This window comes from Cydia splendana, chromosome 8 (assembly GCF_910591565.1).
Source record: "Cydia splendana chromosome 8, ilCydSple1.2, whole genome shotgun sequence".
Lineage (NCBI taxonomy): Eukaryota > Metazoa > Arthropoda > Insecta > Lepidoptera > Tortricidae > Cydia > Cydia splendana.
The window spans coordinates 18,908,558-18,929,827 of record NC_085967.1 but is presented as its reverse complement, the minus strand read 5'-3'; the positions used below and the strand labels follow the sequence as shown (position 1 = coordinate 18,929,827).

General features: G+C 34.6%; 3 protein-coding genes across 3 annotated transcripts in view; 1 reads left to right on the top strand and 2 right to left on the bottom strand.

The window, feature by feature from the left end:
- Positions 1–12,972, bottom strand: part of LOC134792979 (SEC14-like protein 2) — a 37,124-nt gene extending 24,152 nt beyond the window's left edge. The window contains exon 1 of the mRNA XM_063764471.1: positions 12,820–12,972. Within this exon, the coding sequence (XP_063620541.1) occupies positions 12,820–12,876 (57 nt within the window). The 5' untranslated portion in view covers positions 12,877–12,972. The remainder of the gene's footprint in view (positions 1–12,819) is intronic.
- Positions 12,973–13,592: 620 nt separating this feature from the next.
- Positions 13,593–14,737, bottom strand: LOC134792962 (uncharacterized). Its single transcript, XM_063764444.1, has one exon. It carries the CDS (start codon positions 14,580–14,582, stop codon positions 13,632–13,634), a length of 951 nt encoding a protein of 316 aa, XP_063620514.1. The 5' UTR covers positions 14,583–14,737; the 3' UTR covers positions 13,593–13,631.
- Positions 14,738–15,628: 891 nt separating this feature from the next.
- Positions 15,629–20,329, top strand: LOC134792961 (probable RNA-binding protein 18). Its single transcript, XM_063764443.1, has 4 exons — positions 15,629–15,791; positions 16,029–16,114; positions 17,800–18,010; positions 18,396–20,329. The coding sequence occupies exons 1-4, from the start codon at positions 15,777–15,779 to the stop codon at positions 18,663–18,665; spliced, it is 582 nt and encodes a 193-aa protein (XP_063620513.1). The 5' UTR covers positions 15,629–15,776; the 3' UTR covers positions 18,666–20,329.
- The last annotated feature ends 941 nt before the right edge of the window (positions 20,330–21,270 follow it).

The following is a 21,270-nucleotide window of genomic DNA, read 5'->3' as shown; positions in this document are numbered from 1 at the left end:
AGAAAGATAAAAAAAGTATAATTATTATACATATTAGTTAACAAAAATAATCAAATATAAGCAAAATCAACAAATTCTTATACAAATATATGTAAATCTACAATCTGCAAAATGTTTTACATACTACTATAGCCAAAAAAAGTTACATAAGTGTATATATAAAAAATAATCTCATGTATCCAAAATCAACAGATTCTTATACAAAAATATGCCTATAATCTTAATAAGTACTACAAAATATTTAACATGCGACTAGAACCACAAAATAGTATAAATAATGAGATGTTATGTGTATGTGTACCTATAAAAAAATCACATGCAAAATCTACATATTCTTATAAAAATAATATATAATCTCTAATATATAATCTAAATATCTGTTTATCATTCGGATTCGGTTTCATCAGACTCTTCAGTCACGTTTATAATTAATGGAGGGTGACTATAATTGCGTTTTATTTTATTTTTTAAATTGACAACATGCCTACAACAATTCCTCCAATGGGAGTTTGTCGCGTTTATCACATTTCGGATAAGATTTAATACCCCTTCACTAAATTTCGGTTCTGTATTTTTCTTTCTTATATTTGCTTTCACGTCACTCCACATCAACTCTATGGGATTTAGTGTACAGTAGTAAGGGGGTAATCTTAACACTTCGCAACCCCTTTCTTTAGCTTTTTCATCCACGTGATAACTTTTTTTGAATGTCTTGCTTTTTACAATTTTTAGCAAGATTTCTTTCGTGGCCTTAATTTTGATTAAATGTGATTATTTTTGTTAACTAATATGTATAATAAATAAACATTTTTATCTTTCTACGTATTTTATTTAACACCGAATACGTCCCTGTCGTGGCTAAGGTGCATGTGACTTTCCAAAAGATTGAATATGATATTATCTTTTTAGACCATTTTAACCCCATTCAACAAGAAATAAGGTTTAGAATTCAATATACATGCATTGTACTTCTAACTTATTTTGTAAGTAAATTGGTTGGCGCCTACAAGAACAAAAGCAGATAATAGGATTGTAATAGAACAATGCCATTGTTAGTACAGGTAAGTGAACAAGATCAGTTCAAAAAATTTTAACTATACACGGCGGGAAGAAGTGGATAACTCGAGATATTCTATCGAAGAAATTTGAAGTATTTGAACTTAAAATAAAATGACATAAGGTTCAAATTTCTTCATTTTTTTCCCGACAGTTATCAGCTTCTTCCCGCCGTGTACGGATATGGCCCTATTTTTTTTATATGTAGATGAAATGACGATATTATATTTTAATAACATAGCAATAGTTAGTTCGTTGGTTTAAATTGTTTAAATTTTTTATAAACATTAACATTTTAAATATTCGCTCTTGTTTCAATTTGTTATAAACACACAGATTTTTAAATATTCGCTATATTCGCTATTACCAAACATTGATTGTAGAAATGAAACCTAAAATAAAACGACAGCCATATTCGAACTTTAAGATACGTCAAATAATAGATATGGATCGGATATGTCAGTGTCAAACAAGTGTCAAAAGTGAGGTTTCTACAAACAAAAACGTCACTTATGACACTGACATATCCAATCTATACCGTTTCCATATCTATTATTTGACGTATCTTAAAGTTCGAATATGGCTGCGAGTCCCCTAGTTTGATAGCTATAGATGGTCAAGCAAATCTTGTCAGTAGAAAAAGGCGCGAAATTCAAATTTTCTATGGGACGATATCCTTTCGCGCCTACATTTTTCAAATTTGCCGCCTTTTTCTACTGACAAGATCTGCTTGACCCAGTATAAAATAGATGGTGCTGTACTGCGTCATAGGTTTTGTGGTCACTGGACTGTCAAACTTCAACTTTTGAAAGTAGGTACCGCATTATGTAGAGAACGTATAAAACACCTCTACATCAACTGTCAATGAATTTGATTTCGAAAAGCATGATTTTGTTTTAGACTTTACACCTCTTATAAAATCAATATATTGATGTACTGATGTACTTAGTGCATAATTATTTTCCATCGTATTTTCACGGAAACGTTCGTAACATGTCTTGCTATTTCAGTTAGTCTCGGTACAAAAAGTACTGAGGTTGACTGAAGTAGCATGACAAATACGAACGTTTCCGAGAAAATACGATGGAAAATTATTATGCACTACATCTGTAGGTAAGTAGGTATAGTTAAAATTTTTTGAACTGATCTTGTTCACTTACCTGTACTAACAATGGCATTGTTCTATTACAATCCTATTATCTGCTTTTGTTCTTGTAGGCGCCAACCAATTTACTTACAAAATAAGTTAGAAGTACAATGCATGTATATTGAATTCTAAACCTTATTTCTTGTTGAATGGGGTTAAAATGGTCTAAAAAGATAATATCATATTCAATCTTTTGGAAAGTCACATGCACCTTAGCCACGACAGGGACGTATTCGGTGTTAAATAAAATACGTAGAAAGATAAAAATGTTTATTTATTATACATATTAGTTAACAAAAATAATCACATTTAATCAAAATCAACAAGTTCTTATACAAATATATATCAATCTTCAATCTGCAAAATATTTTACATACTACTAGAGCCAAAAAAAGATACATAAGTGTATATATAAAAAAATAATCCCATGTATCCAAAACCAACAGATTCTTATATAAAAACATGCCTATAATCTTAAAACTATAAAATATTTTACATACGTGATATACATATTAAATAAAATATGCAGAAAGATAAAAAAAGTATAATTATTATACATATTAGTTAACAAAAATAATCAAATATAAGCAAAATCAACAAATTCTTATACAAATATATGTAAATCTACAATCTGCAAAATGTTTTACATACTACTATAGCCAAAAAAAGTTACATAAGTGTATATATAAAAAATAATCTCATGTATCCAAAATCAACAGATTCTTATACAAAAATATGCCTATAATCTTAATAAGTACTACAAAATATTTAACATGCGACTAGAACCACAAAATAGTATAAATAATGAGATGTTATGTGTATGTGTACCTATAAAAAAATCACATGCAAAATCTACATATTCTTATAAAAATAATATATAATCTCTAATATATAATCTAAATATCTGTTTATCATTCGGATTCGGTTTCATCAGACTCTTCAGTCACGTCATGTCTTCATGGTAGTCGGCACTACAATTGGCTATTTACGCGATTATAGTCACCCTCCATTAATTATAAACGTGACTGAAGAGTCTGATGAAACCGAATCCGAATGATAAACAGATATTTAGATTATATATTAGAGATTATATATTATTTTTATAAGAATATGTAGATTTTGCATGTGATTTTTTTATAGGTACACATACACATAACATCTCATTATTTATACTATTTTGTGGTTCTAGTCGCATGTTAAATATTTTGTAGTACTTATTAAGATTATAGGCATATTTTTGTATAAGAATCTGTTGATTTTGGATACATGAGATTATTTTTTATATATACACTTATGTAACTTTTTTTGGCTATAGTAGTATGTAAAACATTTTGCAGATTGTAGATTTACATATATTTGTATAAGAATTTGTTGATTTTGCTTATATTTGATTATTTTTGTTAACTAATATGTATAATAATTATACTTTTTTTATCTTTCTGCATATTTTATTTAATATGTATATCACGTATGTAAAATATTTTATAGTTTTAAGATTATAGGCATGTTTTTATATAAGAATCTGTTGGTTTTGGATACATGGGATTATTTTTTTATATATACACTTATGTATCTTTTTTTGGCTCTAGTAGTATGTAAAATATTTTGCAGATTGAAGATTGATATATATTTGTATAAGAACTTGTTGATTTTGATTAAATGTGATTATTTTTGTTAACTAATATGTATAATAAATAAACATTTTTATCTTTCTACGTATTTTATTTAACACCGAATACGTCCCTGTCGTGGCTAAGGTGCATGTGACTTTCCAAAAGATTGAATATGATATTATCTTTTTAGACCATTTTAACCCCATTCAACAAGAAATAAGGTTTAGAATTCAATATACATGCATTGTACTTCTAACTTATTTTGTAAGTAAATTGGTTGGCGCCTACAAGAACAAAAGCAGATAATAGGATTGTAATAGAACAATGCCATTGTTAGTACAGGTAAGTGAACAAGATCAGTTCAAAAAATTTTAACTATATCTTTGTTTTTACACACTTTAATACCAATGGCTTGCACCAGAGGAAGCTCATCAGTTTTTCCTGTTACACTAATCTGCTCCACATAAGGGTTTTCTAAACAGTTCAAAGGAAAAACGTGTTCAAGTACCTATTCTCAAGGTAGACATAAAAGGACTCAAATGAAGATAAGACTCGGTAAATAATTCATAAGTTCCGTACCAGTCTGACAAGTAAGGCCATCTCTATAATTTTGTGTTTCGCTTTTTGTTCAGCAATTATGAATACATAGATAATGACGTTATATATAGCGCGTTGTTGATGTGTTAAAAAGTTATGACTTTAGTCACGTGTATCAGTTTTTATTTATGTATGCTGGTTCCTAAGTTTTTGTAGAAACACAGATTATATGTAGAAACAACTTTACGTCTGACTCTACCTACGAAGCAGTACCTGTCCCGGGTTCGAAACCCGGTAAGGGCATTTATTTGTGTGTGTATCACGAATATTTGTTCTTGAGTTATGGGTGTCATCTATGTCTCTAAGTAAGTACCCATAGTACAAGCTTTGCTTAGTTTGAGGCTAGGTCAATCTGTGTAAGACTGTCCCCAAAAATATGTACATATTATATTTTGGCCCAAGACTATCTCATTTCAAACATATAGACAGAGAGAATCATACTGTTTTATAGTCTTACGCTAGTACTATCTATAGCACCCAAAAGGAACGTATTAGTATAAGTTTCCTGGTTCTTACTGACAGACAAGTTGTGTTTGCCCAGACTATATTTGATAGGCAAAATTGTTGCCATTTCAAGAATTAAAATAAATAGTTTGTGACGTGGCTGGCTGGCAAGTGTTTATGACGCAGGTATGTAGTTTTTTGCAACCAGACGCTGATGAACGGCATTACGCAAACAGCGACCTGCGGGTTCCCAACCTTGCCGGCGAGTGTTGCAAGCGCGGTGGCAATGAGCTCGTCAACACCCATAAATACAGGTGCAGTTTAGTTATTGGTGCATCTTCTTATTTTTATAGTGAAAGTATTTTCTTTAATTCGATGCAAGCTCCGTTCAGACCCTGCTCTACTTTTAGGTACTTATAGGTACTTATTATAAGTAACGCACATAAGTGAAGCTTACCTACTCGTACATGTCGAGAAATATTTTACTAAAAACATTTTTTTTTTAAGTATAATAATTAGTGTCTGGTACGACCGAAACCGGATTTTTTGCCGAAACAGCAGGTTCGCTTTTGCTCTACATAGAACCGGAATTTCATTCGGACATTACCGAAAATACAGTTTCGGCACGGCCGAAAGTTTCAACGGTTTTTTGCGCAAATCAACCTTTCGACCGAAACATGATTTTAAGTTGAAATCGACACTTCGGACGAGCGCATACCAAAAATAAGACCTACTGACATGAATTCATGACAGCGTAAAACCCTTCTTAAATTAAGTACAGTAGGTATATCCCTAATTCTCTCGTGTTACCCAGCTTAACTACATAAGTTTATTAAATTTATCAATCTCTAATTCAAAATGTTATTATAATGTAAAAACGAAATAAATCCCCTAATAAAATAAAAATAAAAGTGAGCGCTTTCGACACAAGTTACGAGAAGTTTTCAAATATACTGGATACTTTTATTATGCAACAGTGCACCGCAACGCATCAATGATGGTGTGATGTCACAATTTTCTAAAGCCGTAACTGGCGCTGCAATTTCTATGCACATGCGGTTTAAGGTGCTACGCGCCGTTTTTGGCCGTAAACTCTTACTTTCTAGAGTATATATCTTCTTAACGGCTCAACACAAAATTATGAAAAAAATATATATGAATCTACGTTTTATTTTATGTACAATATTTGTAACGTTTGACTTTTTTCCTGTGACTTATAATTTTTCCAAAAAAGGAATATTACGATAAGCCGTTTTGCGACTAACTTTGCCTATTTCTACTAAACGGTTTATTCGATTAAAGTTATTTTTAGAATAATGTTAATCAATATTTTTTTTTAAGAAATCGAATATTTTTCAACTTTACGTGCGTATATAGCTCGAAAAAGGCGTGGCCGGCAGTCGTGTGCTAGCTTTGAGACGAGGAGGCTGTGTCGCTTGTCGCTCTGTGCCTTCCTTGTATTCTGCATGCTTGTGCTGAGTCAAAGTGCAATAAAATCGGAGTTATTGTGGCCAAACATTAAACTAGTGGCTCTGTGAGCTGTAGACCTCGCGAGCAGAGCTTGAAATAACATGGTGCTAAGAGCTTTAAATACACCGTGTTTTTTTTGATTTCCGTTAATTTCAAGGGTGCATTCCTGAGCTTAAATCAAGTAACTTTCTCAAAGACACCGATGTTCTAATTAAGTCCATTTCGGAGATAATCCATAATTTATATTTTTACTATAAGGCCTCTACAAGCGTGTACACTTGCCTTAGGGCCGGCTTACATATTGATTAGTGTTTAGAATGAGTTCATACATTTGCTACTAAACTTAAGTACAATCTCGGTCGATTGATGTACGAAATGACATTGATATGTCACAGATTTCAATTGTTTGGTTGAGTTAAATGTAATGCCCGTGTTACAACAACGCTATATGCTACATTTAATTACTTTTTAAACAAAAAAAAAACAAAAAAGAAAACAAAAAAAAAAATTTTTTTTGAAAATTAACTATGCCATTTAGTTCTTATAAACGTACTTAACTATACCCCGAAGTTAACGGAATTCAATAAAAACACGGTGTATAGTAAATTAAAGAAAAACAATACGAAATTTATGTGTAAAAAAATACAAAAAGTTATAATATCCCAGCATACAATTACTGGGGATCGAACCCAGACCCTCTGTGCAAAGAGAAAAAGCGAACGTTTACAAACTGAGCCAAATAGTTCTTAGATGGGTTGACGAAATTTAGCTACTCCTTCTCAAATTAAAATTAGTTAAAATTAAATATCTAAATACCGCCTAAACCAGCGATAATTTTTTTCTGCATTTTTTGCTATTAACTCTGTAAACATGTCTCAAAAAGAAAAAAGTCTTATGATATCGATACGACTATTTGTTTAGGCGCCAGGTATCACGACTCCGCCATTTTTAAAAATTTCCAAAAACCGGATTGACAAAAAAATTTTATTTAGTCATAAAATTCGGTCACAAAATTTCACGAGAATCGGTTAAGAATTGCGACCTGTAGAGGAGAACATCCGGACATACGAAAGCAAAATGCCCGAGTCAAAACGTAGACCTTCGCTTCGCTTCGGTCAATAACTGCAGAAAGTTGATTTGGTTGTGACGCGCTTTAGCGCGCGCAACACGGTGTTTCGCAGCCTATTATTACGAACGTAATGACAATATTTCCACTTGTAACATAATTGGAAATATTGTCATTACGTTAGTTTTTAATAAAGTTCGATTCCTAAAAAATAATAATTAATTGATCAACATTGACAATTTATGTTGTAGGTATATATACTTAGTTTGATTCAGAAACCATTACATTTTTATGATTCTTCTTCTTCGCCTAGCCTTTTCCCATATCATTTGGGGTCGGCTCTCCTCGTCATTATTCGCCAGGCGTACCTGTTCTGGGCCGTCGAGACATCTATTTTTAAAATGATATTAGTTTATTAAGTAAATTAAGTTTTCGCATACGCATGTATCGTGGAAATATTGTCATTACGTCCCGTCCTTATTTGAACTATTATAGGTATTTCCTCGCATTTTTTGAAAGAAGTAAGTATACATACTTACATATTATTTCAATCGCGATAACATTTACCGGCCTTAGTTCATAAAATTTACTTTTTTTGCTGTCTGTTTAATATCATAGGTATTACTCATACGTACTCGGCAGGCATATAATAGAGATATCCCGGCCATGTGTAAATATTATAAATATGTATCTTCTTTCGAGAAGTGTTTTTTTTATGTGATAGTCAGCAAATGAGCCGTCTGTTGGGAAGCGGTCATCGTCGCCCATGGACATTTTAAGCAACATCACATGTATTAAGAAAGTTACATAGGTTAACCAATAAAACGCAGGTTTAAACATCAGTAAACTTTAATTCTCTTTGACAATCATTGTTATAATTTATTTATAACAAACAATATATATACAGTGGTACTACTAAACGAAATTAATAACTAGCTTAAATCTAAAATAGGCCCTTGAGGCATTGTACCAAGGATGCTGGCGGCATTTCCTCGCTGTATCGCAATGCTGATACGTTGTGCGAGGTAGCCGCCAGCTCTTCGGTCACCAGTTACGTCAACCAGACGCTTCGCGATTTCTGCGAACAACTTAACAATGATTTATTTATATTTGTCGTATTAACCGTGAAATGTAATTTACGACCCCTACTAAATGCATGATTTACTCATACTCAAACAACAAAATATCTGCAAACAAAAGCCGCCAACCGCGCCAACTACGCGCCTCTGGGCTGTATCTTATTCTTTGAACCTCGTGGCGCTGCAGCGATACAAAATTCACGTACGATCGCAGTGAGCGGGGTAAGCGGGTGGTGCGGGTACAGAGCGCTTAGCTCCGCCCAGACGCTCAAGGGCATTGGGCCTACCTATCGTCTTAAGCGGTTATTTATTACCTTAGGTGCATATACCGACGGCCATTATACAGTATGTAACTGAACGAAAAGCAATTACTCAAATCCGTTAATGTTTAGGTCATACTAAGCAACTTTTACTATGGGACCAACCCCGAAATCACGAAAAAACCCGTTAAGGGTTTGAGTAATTGCTTTTCGTTCAGCTACATACCTACTGTATGTTTATACGCAAAGCAGCAGAGCGAAGGAGAAAATGCAATGGAAATTGGAAAGTTGCACAACGCAAGTGCAATCAACTTTTATAAGTTATAACGCCACGCCACTTAATTCGACATCAAACTAATTTAACAATATCTATACCTGATATGATCGTTTTCAATTGCCTTACTCCAAATGATACACGTATAAGTCGTATAACGAGTTGCTTTTGTTCTTTTATATCAAGCGGGTTCGGTCAAAATTACGACTTTTTACTTATAAACAACCGTGAAAATGATGATTGCGCTCCTCAGCGCAAAAAAAAAGATTGCACCTGTGCAAGCTTTTATTTTCATTTTACGAGTATTAAAAAAAACCGGACAAGTGCGAGTCGGACTCGCCCCCCGAGGGTTCCGTACTTTTTAGTATTTGTTGTTATAGCGGCAACAGAAATACATCATCTGTGAAAATTTCAACTGTCTATTAGCTATCACGGTTCGTGAGATACAGCCTGGTGACAGACGGACGGACGGACGGACGGACAGCGGACTCTTAGTAATAGGGTCCCGTTTTACCCTTTGGGTACGGAACCCTAAAAACTAACTATCTTCGCACCGGTTTTTTACGTGGGCCATACTGAAAGTTTCTGGATTCTGATATATGAGTCATTGAGTATGAGACGCCTTATTTTTTCTAAGTGGCCAGTCCTGGAATTTTCAGTATGCCCTAAGTATAAAACAAAGTGAGGGAGTGTCATTATATACGTAATATTTTCATAGAAATTAGACATTAACGATGGCATCACGATCACCACACTTTGTCATTGAAATGAATGAATGTCATGCGGAATTATTAACTTCGTCCGAATGTACCTTATTTTTATTCCTCGAGTGGTTTCGAGCTAAATAATAAACACGTTCACCAAATTCACCAATTAATAACCAGTATTGACTTTCACCCATTACTCCCATTACATTAGTTATGGGGGTCAGCCACCTCGAGGTCTTGGTTGACTCGCATGGCGATCAAACGACCAAGGATGCAGTTGCAACACATTAGCCTTTATAGCTACCGTTGTGTTAGCGCTGTGGCTCTAAAATAAACAATGTTTACCGAGTTACACCTCACTAACTTGACAGTTAGTCGGCAAAAACTACAATTTGTTTACATTTTTTGCATGTGAACTTTTCTGATTTATAACTAAATCTGTATTATCTATTTTCTCCTCTACTTATATATAGTTAGTTTTTCGCAAGCGTGATGAAATAAATACATTGAGTGTAACTCCGGGGGTAAGAATGTTGTTACTCGAGTCTTTAATTCACTCCAGCCTGCGGCTGTTGTGAATATACAGACTCTCGTACAATATTTCACTTACCCCCCACGTTGCACAATGTACTATTGAATTTTATATAGAATAAAAGGCCTTTTTAATATTTACATATTCATTCAATTATTGACTGCTGTTTAAAAGAAAGTGTCAATACAAAAATAAAAGGATTATATCAGGGCACTCTCTACGGCTGTGTCGCTTAACTTCAAACTCGGGTAAATCCATTCGACGCTCTCAGCAAATATCTAACCCTATTACCTTTTCTTAATACCAAAATCGCATAATCTGACAGATGTATTTACCCGAGTTTGAAGTTAAGCGACTCGGCTGTTCTTCTCCAAAGGTCATCCGACATCCGATATCGGATCGGACAGTGTGAAAACGCTCTTTTCAAATGTTCGTAAGGACTTCGTAAGTTTTCAAACATTTTCTAAAGGTGTGTTTAAAACAAGGTCTTTTGCAATTTCCTTGGTAGATCAAATACGAGAAAATCCAGCTTGTATTGACACCGTCAACATTGCAGTTATGCACGAATGCATCGAGAGATGCACTGTTGACTGCATACTTGCATTGTACTTACATCAACAATGACTTAACCATGCGAACTATACAAATTGTCCCATGGAATGGCCCACAAGTTCAATAAAGTACCAATATCAATGTTACTTTAGGGTTTTTTTACACCTTTTTGTATTACTTGTACGTGTACTTTTTGTTTAACCCTTGCAACGCTCAAGATTCCACTCTTCGAATCACTCGCTATCCTCGTGGTTAGATTTAATAATGTTTCGATTGCTCGAGTATCAATATTAGTACGAGGGGTTAAACAACATATTAGCCCTTGTAAATTAAAATAATATTTTGCTGTAGGGTATATAGGTTTAGTTGAAGAACAAGTCTTGGGGAGTTGGGGATGATAGAAACATAGGTAAATCTTAAATGTCTTAGTCCACCGTAACCCATATACAAGATGAGCCAGACAATGGGTTAAATTTAATCAAAAAGTAGGTCCCTACAGTCAGTAGGTAATTTGATAATTTCAGATGCCGACTTCAAACAGCTAAGTAAAACAATATTAAAAGTAAGTAGGTAAAGTACATACCTAAACTACCTATCTAATGATTGAGTGTGGAATATAGGTTATTGACCGAAGCGAAGCGAAGGTCTACGTTTTGACTCGGGCATTTTGCTTTCGTATGTCCGGATGTTCTCCTCTACAGGTCGCAATTCTTAACCGATTCTCGTGAAATTTTGTGACCGAATTTTATGACTAAATAAAAATTTTTTGTCAATCCGGTTTTTGGAAATTTTTAAAAATGGCGGAGTCGTGATACCTGGCGCCTAAACAAATAGTCGTATCGATATCATAAGACTTTTTTCTTTTTGAGACATGTTTACAGAGTTAATAGCAAAAAATGCAGAAAAAAATTATCGCTGGTTTAGGCGGTATTTAGATATTTAATTTTAACTAATTTTAATTTGAGAAGGAGTAGCTAAATTTCGTCAACCCATCTAAGAACTATTTGGCTCAGTTTGTAAACGTTCGCTTTTTCTCTTTGCACAGAGGGTCTGGGTTCGATCCCCAGTAATTGTATGCTGGGATATTATAACTTTTTGTATTTTTTTACACATAAATTTCGTATTGTTTTTCTTTAATTTACTATACACCGTGTTTTTATTGAATTCCGTTAACTTCGGGGTATAGTTAAGTACGTTTATAAGAACTAAATGGCATAGTTAATTTTCAAAAAAATTTTTTTTTTTTGTTTTCTTTTTTGTTTTTTTTTTGTTTAAAAAGTAATTAAATGTAGCATATAGCGTTGTTGTAACACGGGCATTACATTTAACTCAACCAAACAATTGAAATCTGTGACATATCAATGTCATTTCGTACATCAATCGACCGAGATTGTACTTAAGTTTAGTAGCAAATGTATGAACTCATTCTAAACACTAATCAATATGTAAGCCGGCCCTAAGGCAAGTGTACACGCTTGTAGAGGCCTTATAGTAAAAATATAAATTATGGATTATCTCCGAAATGGACTTAATTAGAACATCGGTGTCTTTGAGAAAGTTACTTGATTTAAGCTCAGGAATGCACCCTTGAAATTAACGGAAATCAAAAAAAACACGGTGTATTTAAAGCTCTTAGCACCATGTTATTTCAAGCTCTGCTCGCGAGGTCTACAGCTCACAGAGCCACTAGTATAGGAAAGTCTCCACGGTTGCTTTAAAAAAAATACTTATGATGGTTTTAAAGTTTTCCGTCAGTTTCGTTAGTCAGCTGTTTAGTTTTCAAACTAAGATTTTGCGCCGCTTCGCAAATTTTATCGTATTTTCAGCTAGATGCCTACTTACCTATACTTAAGTAGCTCGGAGGAAACAATAAATTACTATAAAGCATATACATTAGCTACACTTATGCTAATCTGCTGTTTCAAACACCAATTCACTTTGTGTGTTTGGTGCTGGTCCCATTAATTCTAATTATCTAAAATTACGCTGATAACTCATTGATTATCACAAAATCGTACCTACCTTCATCAAAGCGAAGCGCTGGTCATCGTCGATTCCCGTAATCGGTGAAACAGGCATCGTTATTATTTGCTGTGTAACGAAACGTAATGCTTGAGAATATCCACAACGCGAGTACTGAGACGTGCGGCTTCCGCGGGCGTCCACGGTCGACTGACGTTTCAGACGTTTGTGTTGTGTTGTGGAAATCGTGAAAGGAAACAAAACATGAATGGCGGCGCGTTGTGTGCGTCTACGCAAGTACGCATTATTTGGACATAAAGGGGTCCGTTTCTGCTGAGAGACAGGAAATTGATGTTGTTAAGTCCCTGGTATTTAAGAGGTAGCAGTGGCAACAATAAAAGAAATCGTCCGACGAAAAGGTAGATAAATATTATAATAAACCCTGTAGTCACCTTAAATTTTTAATGACAACACAATTGCATGATTCTGCATAATTACCTGTTACAAATTTGTATAGGTATTATTTGGGGACCAAGAAAACAAAATTTAGTTACTACAATTTTAATAAAAATAGTACATTTCACAGGCCTTTTTAACAACATTATATGCTGATTTCTATTAAATTACATCTAAATTATAATCTTAAATGAATAAAAAAATAATAATTAAGCTATGTAACTAGAGGTAATAAAAAAAAACTTTGTGAAATCTATACAAAAGTTTTGTCTTATTATTGTTAAGCACCCAAACATTTTTACCAAACATTTAATATTTCAAAACCTCCTTGTGTACTCATATTGTATTAGTTGATCAATAACAGAGAATTGTTTTATTATTGTGAGATTTGTCTCATTTTGACTTTCTCCTAATTACTAATCTTTAACAACTGTAAAAACAACTCCCCCTCTATCAGGCTCTTCATCAACCACTTCTTTGTCACTCCCCTCCATGTCGGACTCATCGGAGTCCCCAGTATCTCTGTACTGCCCAAATGATGTCACATCTCTCGGCAAAGCTGGCATTTTTATTCCAGTCCTTTCCATAAGTTTCTCAGCAGCGTGCTGTGCTTCCACCTCTTTCAAATGTGAAATATAGTCCTTCTGTAATTTCAAAGATTCTTCTAAACTTAATACTTTAGCCGGCCCATGGATACTCGGCGGTGGGGTCGCCGCTGTAACTTCCCAGTGTTTATGCTTTTTCCTAAGCACTTCCTTTTCAGGATTATGGACATCAGACTTTGTCGTTTTGTACGGTTTGAAGTTTCCTGTACCTTTTGGCTTTGGATTGCTTTCAGTCATCTCAACTAAATACTTTATATGTGGGAGTTCCTCTATTTTGGCTAGATCTTCCGGTGTTACTAGAGGTTTTTCTGGTGGTAATACTTTGACTGTTTTCTCGTGAGCTGTACTTTGACTTAGGATTTGCAGAACATCTTCAGGCTCACTGTCATCATCTGAATCTAAGTATGTGTCAGACTTATTAGATTTTCCATGCCATTCGAGATCCTGCACTGTTTGTTTGTTCACGGCACTAAGGGTTAGGTTATCTAGAAGGCGACAAGCCTGTTCTTCATCTTCCTTTGCTTTTAACTCTATAATAATTCTATCATGTAAAGCTTGAACTTTGGCTCCTCTGTCAGTCAGTTTATTGATAAAAGACTTGTTATTCAATAGCTTTAACTGCCTGTCACGCAATTCTCGAAGTTCAGCAACGGTTTTGGAGCATAAATCAGTTATTTTACCGTCAATTTCTGTCTTAGGTGGTGGTGGTAAAATTCCGGGTATTTTCTTGTTTATCTTCTTCATGGTCGGAGGTACTGTCATCTTCCAAAGCGTAATACGACAATTTCGAAAGTCTTACTCAGTAATGTGTAAGTGGTTAATAAAAGCAAGCAATTTATAATCAAAAATATCAAAATATTACGAAACTTAAGGAAAACGACGCAAACGCAAATTCCCTTGCTTTTCAATTGACATTTGTTACTTTTGTTAGGCCCCGTTCGCACGGCAGCTTTTTCAACGCGCGTTAAAAAAGCGTTTGAATGACACAAATGGATAACCATGTATGTATTCACACGAAGGCGGTTTTTAAGCGCGGCGCTTTTTTATCGAGCACTGTTCGATTTTCGGCGTTGAGCGTTGGCGTCAAATTGAATAGACCATACGGAAATCCGTGTATCTGTTCTCACAAGCGTTGAAAAAGCGCCGGCGCTGCTGTCAGTTGGCTGTCAAGTGTCCATTTTTGGTGTCAATCGTCAAGATTATTATTAGTTTCACCTTAAAAATGTCAACTTATGCTTACAAATTCCTGAAATATTCAAGCTATATTCAAATAATACGTCGTAATAGCAAATAAAGTATGGCTTTGCTGAGATGCGTACGTGGCAGTACGACTCACAAGTGATTTTTAAGCGTTCATATGAACACAAATATTGGAAACGGTAAAAAAGCGCCAACGTCGGGTTTTAACGCAACGCTTTTTAAGCTGTCGTGCGAATGGGGCCTTACTGTCAGCTGTCAGTACCATAAACGAACGAATGAAATGAACGATTAAGGCTTCTACAAACGTTGCAACAAATGGGTTGCGATTTTAGATAACTATCGGCCAAGTAAGACCATTGAATTCAATCGATCGATCAAATGCCGTAATGTATTGCAAATACATGCTGTGACGTTTTGAGTGGCCATTTGAAATTGAAAATTATACAAAATCAATGTGTACTCCACAAACTACGTGTACTCGGTTAAAATTATACTTTATCGATTACGAAATCGATTTAACTTGGCAATTATACTAGAATTCAAAGTTGTACGACAGGACACCATAGACAAGACAGGGTACAAAAAAGAACTGAAATGTCAGTGTCAAGTAGAGAATGGTTATGTTTAGCGTTTCTCAGCTTTCTGTGTGAATAAAAATCAATATTTTGTGGTGTGTCGAGAGATTCGGCCGTAGAATGTACCAATTATAGCAGTGATATTTAGTAGTTCAAAGTCATATAAGCAATAGTAAATATAATGGACGAAGCAAGCGTAAGTTGTACCTTCATCAATTGTATATGATATAAAATATATTATTTTAATCGTTAGTTTTTCACAGCATACTCTTAACACTCTTATCTTGCTTGGGTGGAGCCAATAACTAGCTTTATATGCCTTCTAAATTTCATGATTCCTAATAAACTTAGTATCAACTCTTCTACTCGTGGTCGTATCTTTCGGCCGTGTACTTTCGAATGTGTACTTCTGATTTCTTGAAATTGGTTTCAGATGCCTTTACATTTGGAGCCAATGCAGCCCAAAGACCTCTGCGAGAAGAGGCTGTGGATCGGAAACTTGGATACTAGGGTTAATGAGTATGTCATTTTATTTTGCTACACAATATGCTTTTCCCTATATTTTCGCTCTTGTTGTGTTGTGCCTTGTTGTTGTGTTATTGTTTGCAAAACGTCACTAAAAGCAACTTGGTTTAATCCTTTTGCATGGCAAATTCCTGCACTGGGAATGTCTATTTGTAAATTAAATCATTTGATTAAAGGATAAAATTACAACTCTAAAAGATATGGTTTTGTATGTCACTTGAAGGGGTATTTAGTTTCTAGGGTTCCATACAACAGGACCATATTACTAAGACTCCACTGTCTGTCTGTCTGTCACCAGGTTGTATCTCATGAGTCATGAACCATGATCAAGCTAGACAGTTGAAATTTTCACAGATAATGTATTTCTGTTGCCGCCATAACAACAAATACTAAAAAGTACGGAACCCTCGGTGGGCGACTCTGACTTGCACTTGTCTGGTTTTTCTGAAAGGCATAACTTATAACATTACATTTTAAGTTCCTATTTTCATAATGTATGTTAAGTGTTTCAAGTTAAATATGACCTGCATCTCAGTTTTCGACTATATAATTTATCCTCTAGCTGCCCAGGCGGCGTAGCATGGTCGCGTTTTTATCCCTTGTCACCATGCCTGTCACATTCTAACAAGTATGTAAGTGCGAAAGGGATGCGCATAGTGATAGACGATAAAAATGGAACCGTGCTGCGCCCGCCGAGGCATATAAAAAGGTCTCCTATATCCCATCCTATTATTAATCTTTATTTTGACTATTCAAAATAGCAGTTGGCTTGGCAAGTTTTGACGTGTGGGTGGGTGACCTCTAGGTGTGGCAGCAAAAATCATTTTTAGCCAAATCTGTTTGAATGACAATAAGTTGTACCTAAAATATATGAAATAATTAATTTTTCTTTTTACTGCCTAATATAAAAGGAATTCTTAGCCCCATTTCTTTATTCACTTTGTTTGTTGCCTTCTTTTTGCTTTACTGACTGACAGTAAATTAAGAGTTTTCAAATGGTTTATTAGAATTATACAAATAATAATAATAATAAATAAAAATCGTTTATTTCGACCAACTTAGGATCATATTACATTTACATTTACTTATTATATTAAAATTAAGATTAAAATTAAATTAACTATTTTACATTAAAATTCAAATAAGTTATAATAAATTAAATTCAATAATTTAAATTAAAATAAATTAAATCATTATATTCTAACTTATACTAAAACAACAAACAATAAGAGCCTTAGAGAGGCTTGGACACTAGTACGTGAATCATATGACAGTGATTCAGGTACTGGCAGTCAAACCTCTCTGCGAACACCCTCAAGATGCCGCTGGAACTAGCCCGTACTCTGCGCACCAGGGATGTGCAGCGTTTCCTCATTGTGGTGTAAAAACAGTCCACCCTGGCCTCCGCGAACATCCCCGACGAAAATAAACTGAATATTCTGTGGAATGTTCAGTACCTACGGTAAGATTTGAACTGAACTTTCGGCAAAATATTCGTATTAGGCAAATTCTATATTCTGCCCATCGCTAGTTTATTCCATAAAGGTTTCATAGTTAAATATTACGAATCACTAGTTTAGAAAACTTTAAGAGTAAGAAATCTCAAAACCTTTTCTAAACTAGTGGTGGAGGGTTTTAGTTTCCTGCATTTATATAACTCAAAAATTTTCTCATTACCGGTATCAACTACTGAAAATGGTCCGCGTGTACGGCTCTATCGAGAAGTTCGACATGCTGTTCCACCGCAGCGGGCCCGCGGCGGGGCAGTCGCGCGGGTTCGCGTTCGTCACGTATCAAAGGAGACAAGACGCTGTGCTCGCCATGAACTCGCTTAACGGACAGCTGTTGGGCTGTAAGAAGATTTGTGTCAAGTTCGCTAAGAACTCGGCGGTGAGTTGGACTTTTTATGAAAGTGTTATAGTTGTTAACTAACAACCCGCGACTACTACTACTGTACTAGTACAACGTGGCAGTCGCGCGGGTTCAACTTCGTTATATACCAGAGACGGCAGGATGCTGTGTTCGCCATGAACTCGTTAACATACGGGTGTTGGGCTGTAAGATGTCTGTTGGACTTTAATATTTATATTGGACTTTATAAGTGGTTAAAAGATTTACTTTAATATTCTTAATGCAATAAAATTGTATAAATCCTTGGACGGCACTGTGAGTAGTCGACGCTTATTTGTTACGGGCGTACACTGTAATATGCTGTTTACAGTTAGTTACGCTATTCCCATATTGAAGACTAACAGAATTTGTTTTACTCCCGCAGGAGGAACAAGAACGGCCTAAACCCGAACTAGGCATACCAGCCCTCTCCGGAGCCAAGCCGGAACTAAGGCTAAGCAAGAAGACCGCCATCCAATCCATCGAGGCCAAGCTCAAGATGATGGAAAACATGAAGGCCGGCGACGACTTCGTTGTCAACAAGCTAGCGGCCAACGAAGCGCCCGTCATTAAGCAGTATCAGACGAAGCAGCATCAGCCGCAGAAGCCTAGCACGTCCTTTAGACGGAGGCATCCTTATCATAGGAAAAGATAAATTATGTTTAAATATACAGCTCCATTCATGAAAACTGGCATGATTGGAATTAACTGTGTTTGCTGAAATCCCTCTAAGGGTGGTATGGTACCTGTCCAATTTCTTTGTCCAGTGTCAGTGCGTCTCACTCTCTCATTAAAGCAAAGTGTTTGGACAAAGAAAATGGATAGGTGGAATACCACACAAGTGATGTATTGTCGAATATATAGATAATAGTTTGTTCACTGCCATGTACCTACTTTTATTCGATATGTGTATCAAAATATGACTGCATGTCGAATGGAGGTCCTTGATATCCGCAAAAGCAATATTTACGCAAATTTTAATGTATAACAAATCGCCTTCACATCGCTTTTATGCACTTATATCATGTTGGAATGTTTGCTGTAAGTTTTTCTTAAAGTTTCAAATTGCAATATTACAAGTTCATTACTGGCAACATTGGGAGGCTATTTGCAAAATGTTGCCACTTAGGTGATTTTTTTTTAAATTGTGACTTATTTTTGGAAATGCTACAAATTTTAATCTCATAATTTAATCGTGATCTTTTTACAAATAAGTTTATCAGTATTAGACAATCATTTTACACATAAAAGTAGCTTGCGGAATTTTGTCGTAATACACCAATTTTGGCACTAAAATATTCCACACTGCTATGTCTCTATTCTTACATTTTGTGGATAAATTAGTCTATTTACTTGCCTTATTTATCAAGCTATAAATTTACATTACATACCTGCAAAGTTAGTGTGGAATCTCGTAAAAAACTGAATATTTATTAACCCATTCAACACTAAAATATTGTCGTCGTATTAGCTATAGGTATGTTCACATCAGCTACGACGTAACGTAGCGTAGCTTAACAGTAAATGCGTTAACGGAACCGAGCTTCCTTTCGTGTTTTGGTATCATGTGTTCATTGTACTGTAGATGTTTTGTGAAAGATTTATATTAGAAATCTTGTAGGGTGACTGTGTGCTATAGATATTGGCCACTCCATAGTAAGGCAGAAAGAAACAAGCCAATATAAGTCTTATTGTTAAGAGTGGCTAATAACTATAGCAGCCACCCTAACATTGAGATTTTAGAGATGAAATACTAATCGTAGTTCAGGAAAAAATTAAATATGCATGCTGTTGAAACAAATGTACCTACGTGATCATCATTTGAAATAGTGAAATGAAATCAAGGTGACCCAAAGTTTAGACCAATACATTCAGTGCCAAACTTAACATTTCTCATTCAGATTAACTAAGTATAGTTTTCAGCGCTGAAGTTTTAAAAAACAAATAGTATATTATTCTTTCTCAAAAATATTTAAATCGTGTAGTGTAGGCACTTTGTCATTCTATTACCTGAAATCATGATTTTTTAACGTGTGATTGTATTATTTTTTACTCACAACAATTTAAGGTAGTCAGACCAAGATAAGTTTTCAACGATTTTGATAGCACACACAGTGCAAGTGTTATTTTCGGGTCACCATGATCAATTACTTAACTGATATTCAATGTAATTATAGGTTTTAACATATTGTGAATTGTAAGTAAAGTCTGATATTAATATTTTTGTATTAAGTTTAATGAATTTAGTAGTTATTTGCTAGGATTTAGCCTTACGTGTTCGTGTTTATGTGTTGAATGTTCAATATAAAATTAACCCCTAACATTGGCTTTCATTGAAACACAGAGTTATAATAAATACATTTATTTATCCAAGTATAACTAAATAACTTACTAGCCTTCTCTTCTTTACAAATATATTTAAACACTGGTTAAACAAGTTTATTATGATTATATCAAGTATTATCTAGGCAATATAAAGTTAGATTAACTTTTGAATTTGGCAAATATAACCACTGGTAAAAAAATCTAAGTCTTATATTAACGACATTTTCTAATTGTATAAAAATAATTTCGGAAAGCAATAGATGTCAATACCCTCAGCAAAAAAAAGAGTATGATTTCAAATCACATAAACCAAACTTGTTACCAAAAACTAGCATTTTTTTAAACAATTTTAGTCATATTTAGGGTACAGACAGATATTAAGGTTCCTAAATGTGGCGTTACTAGGAAAACTGTACCACTTTGTCGATTGACAAAAAAGTACCTTTTGCCTGCAGACGTCACTATATAGTAACAGACAATGTGCTTAGGATAGGCGGCTCTAAACATACAAACAACTAAAAAAACATGAGAATTTTACAACTTTGAATGATAACTTCAATTTTAAAACGCCATTGTAGAAACTTTTCAATTAGTTAAAAAAAACTTCAATACTAGGGATACATAAAAAAGTGTGCTACCTAAATATATATTTTAATTTGCGCACTTGTAAAATAACTGGATTCCATAACAATGGAAGATTAAAAAAAGTACTCTAAACATTGCAGCAGAACAGCAATATGGCTGACCGGATAAGATTCACAAATGCAGGCGCGGATCCACCGTTGTGGGCACGGTGGGCATGCCCACAACCCTAATAGAGTGCCCTATTGATTCCCCGAGTAAAATTACGCCGATTTTTGTTTCGCAGACGCTTTGGCAGAGGAACATTTGGCAGAATTTCATTAGGTATAAGTACGCAGAGTAGTCAGTTGATC

Bases quoted from the DNA above. Each gene is read 5' to 3' on its own strand.
- LOC134792962 (XM_063764444.1), bottom strand. From the start codon at position 14,582: ATGACAGTACCTCCGACCATGAAGAAGATAAACAAGAAAATACCCGGA.
- LOC134792961 (XM_063764443.1), top strand. The intron at 16,115-17,799 runs GTATGTCATTTT...TTCTCATTACCG, and splicing joins TTGGATACTAGGGTTAATGA to GTATCAACTACTGAAAATGG. The intron at 18,011-18,395 runs GTGAGTTGGACT...TTACTCCCGCAG, and splicing joins AGTTCGCTAAGAACTCGGCG to GAGGAACAAGAACGGCCTAA.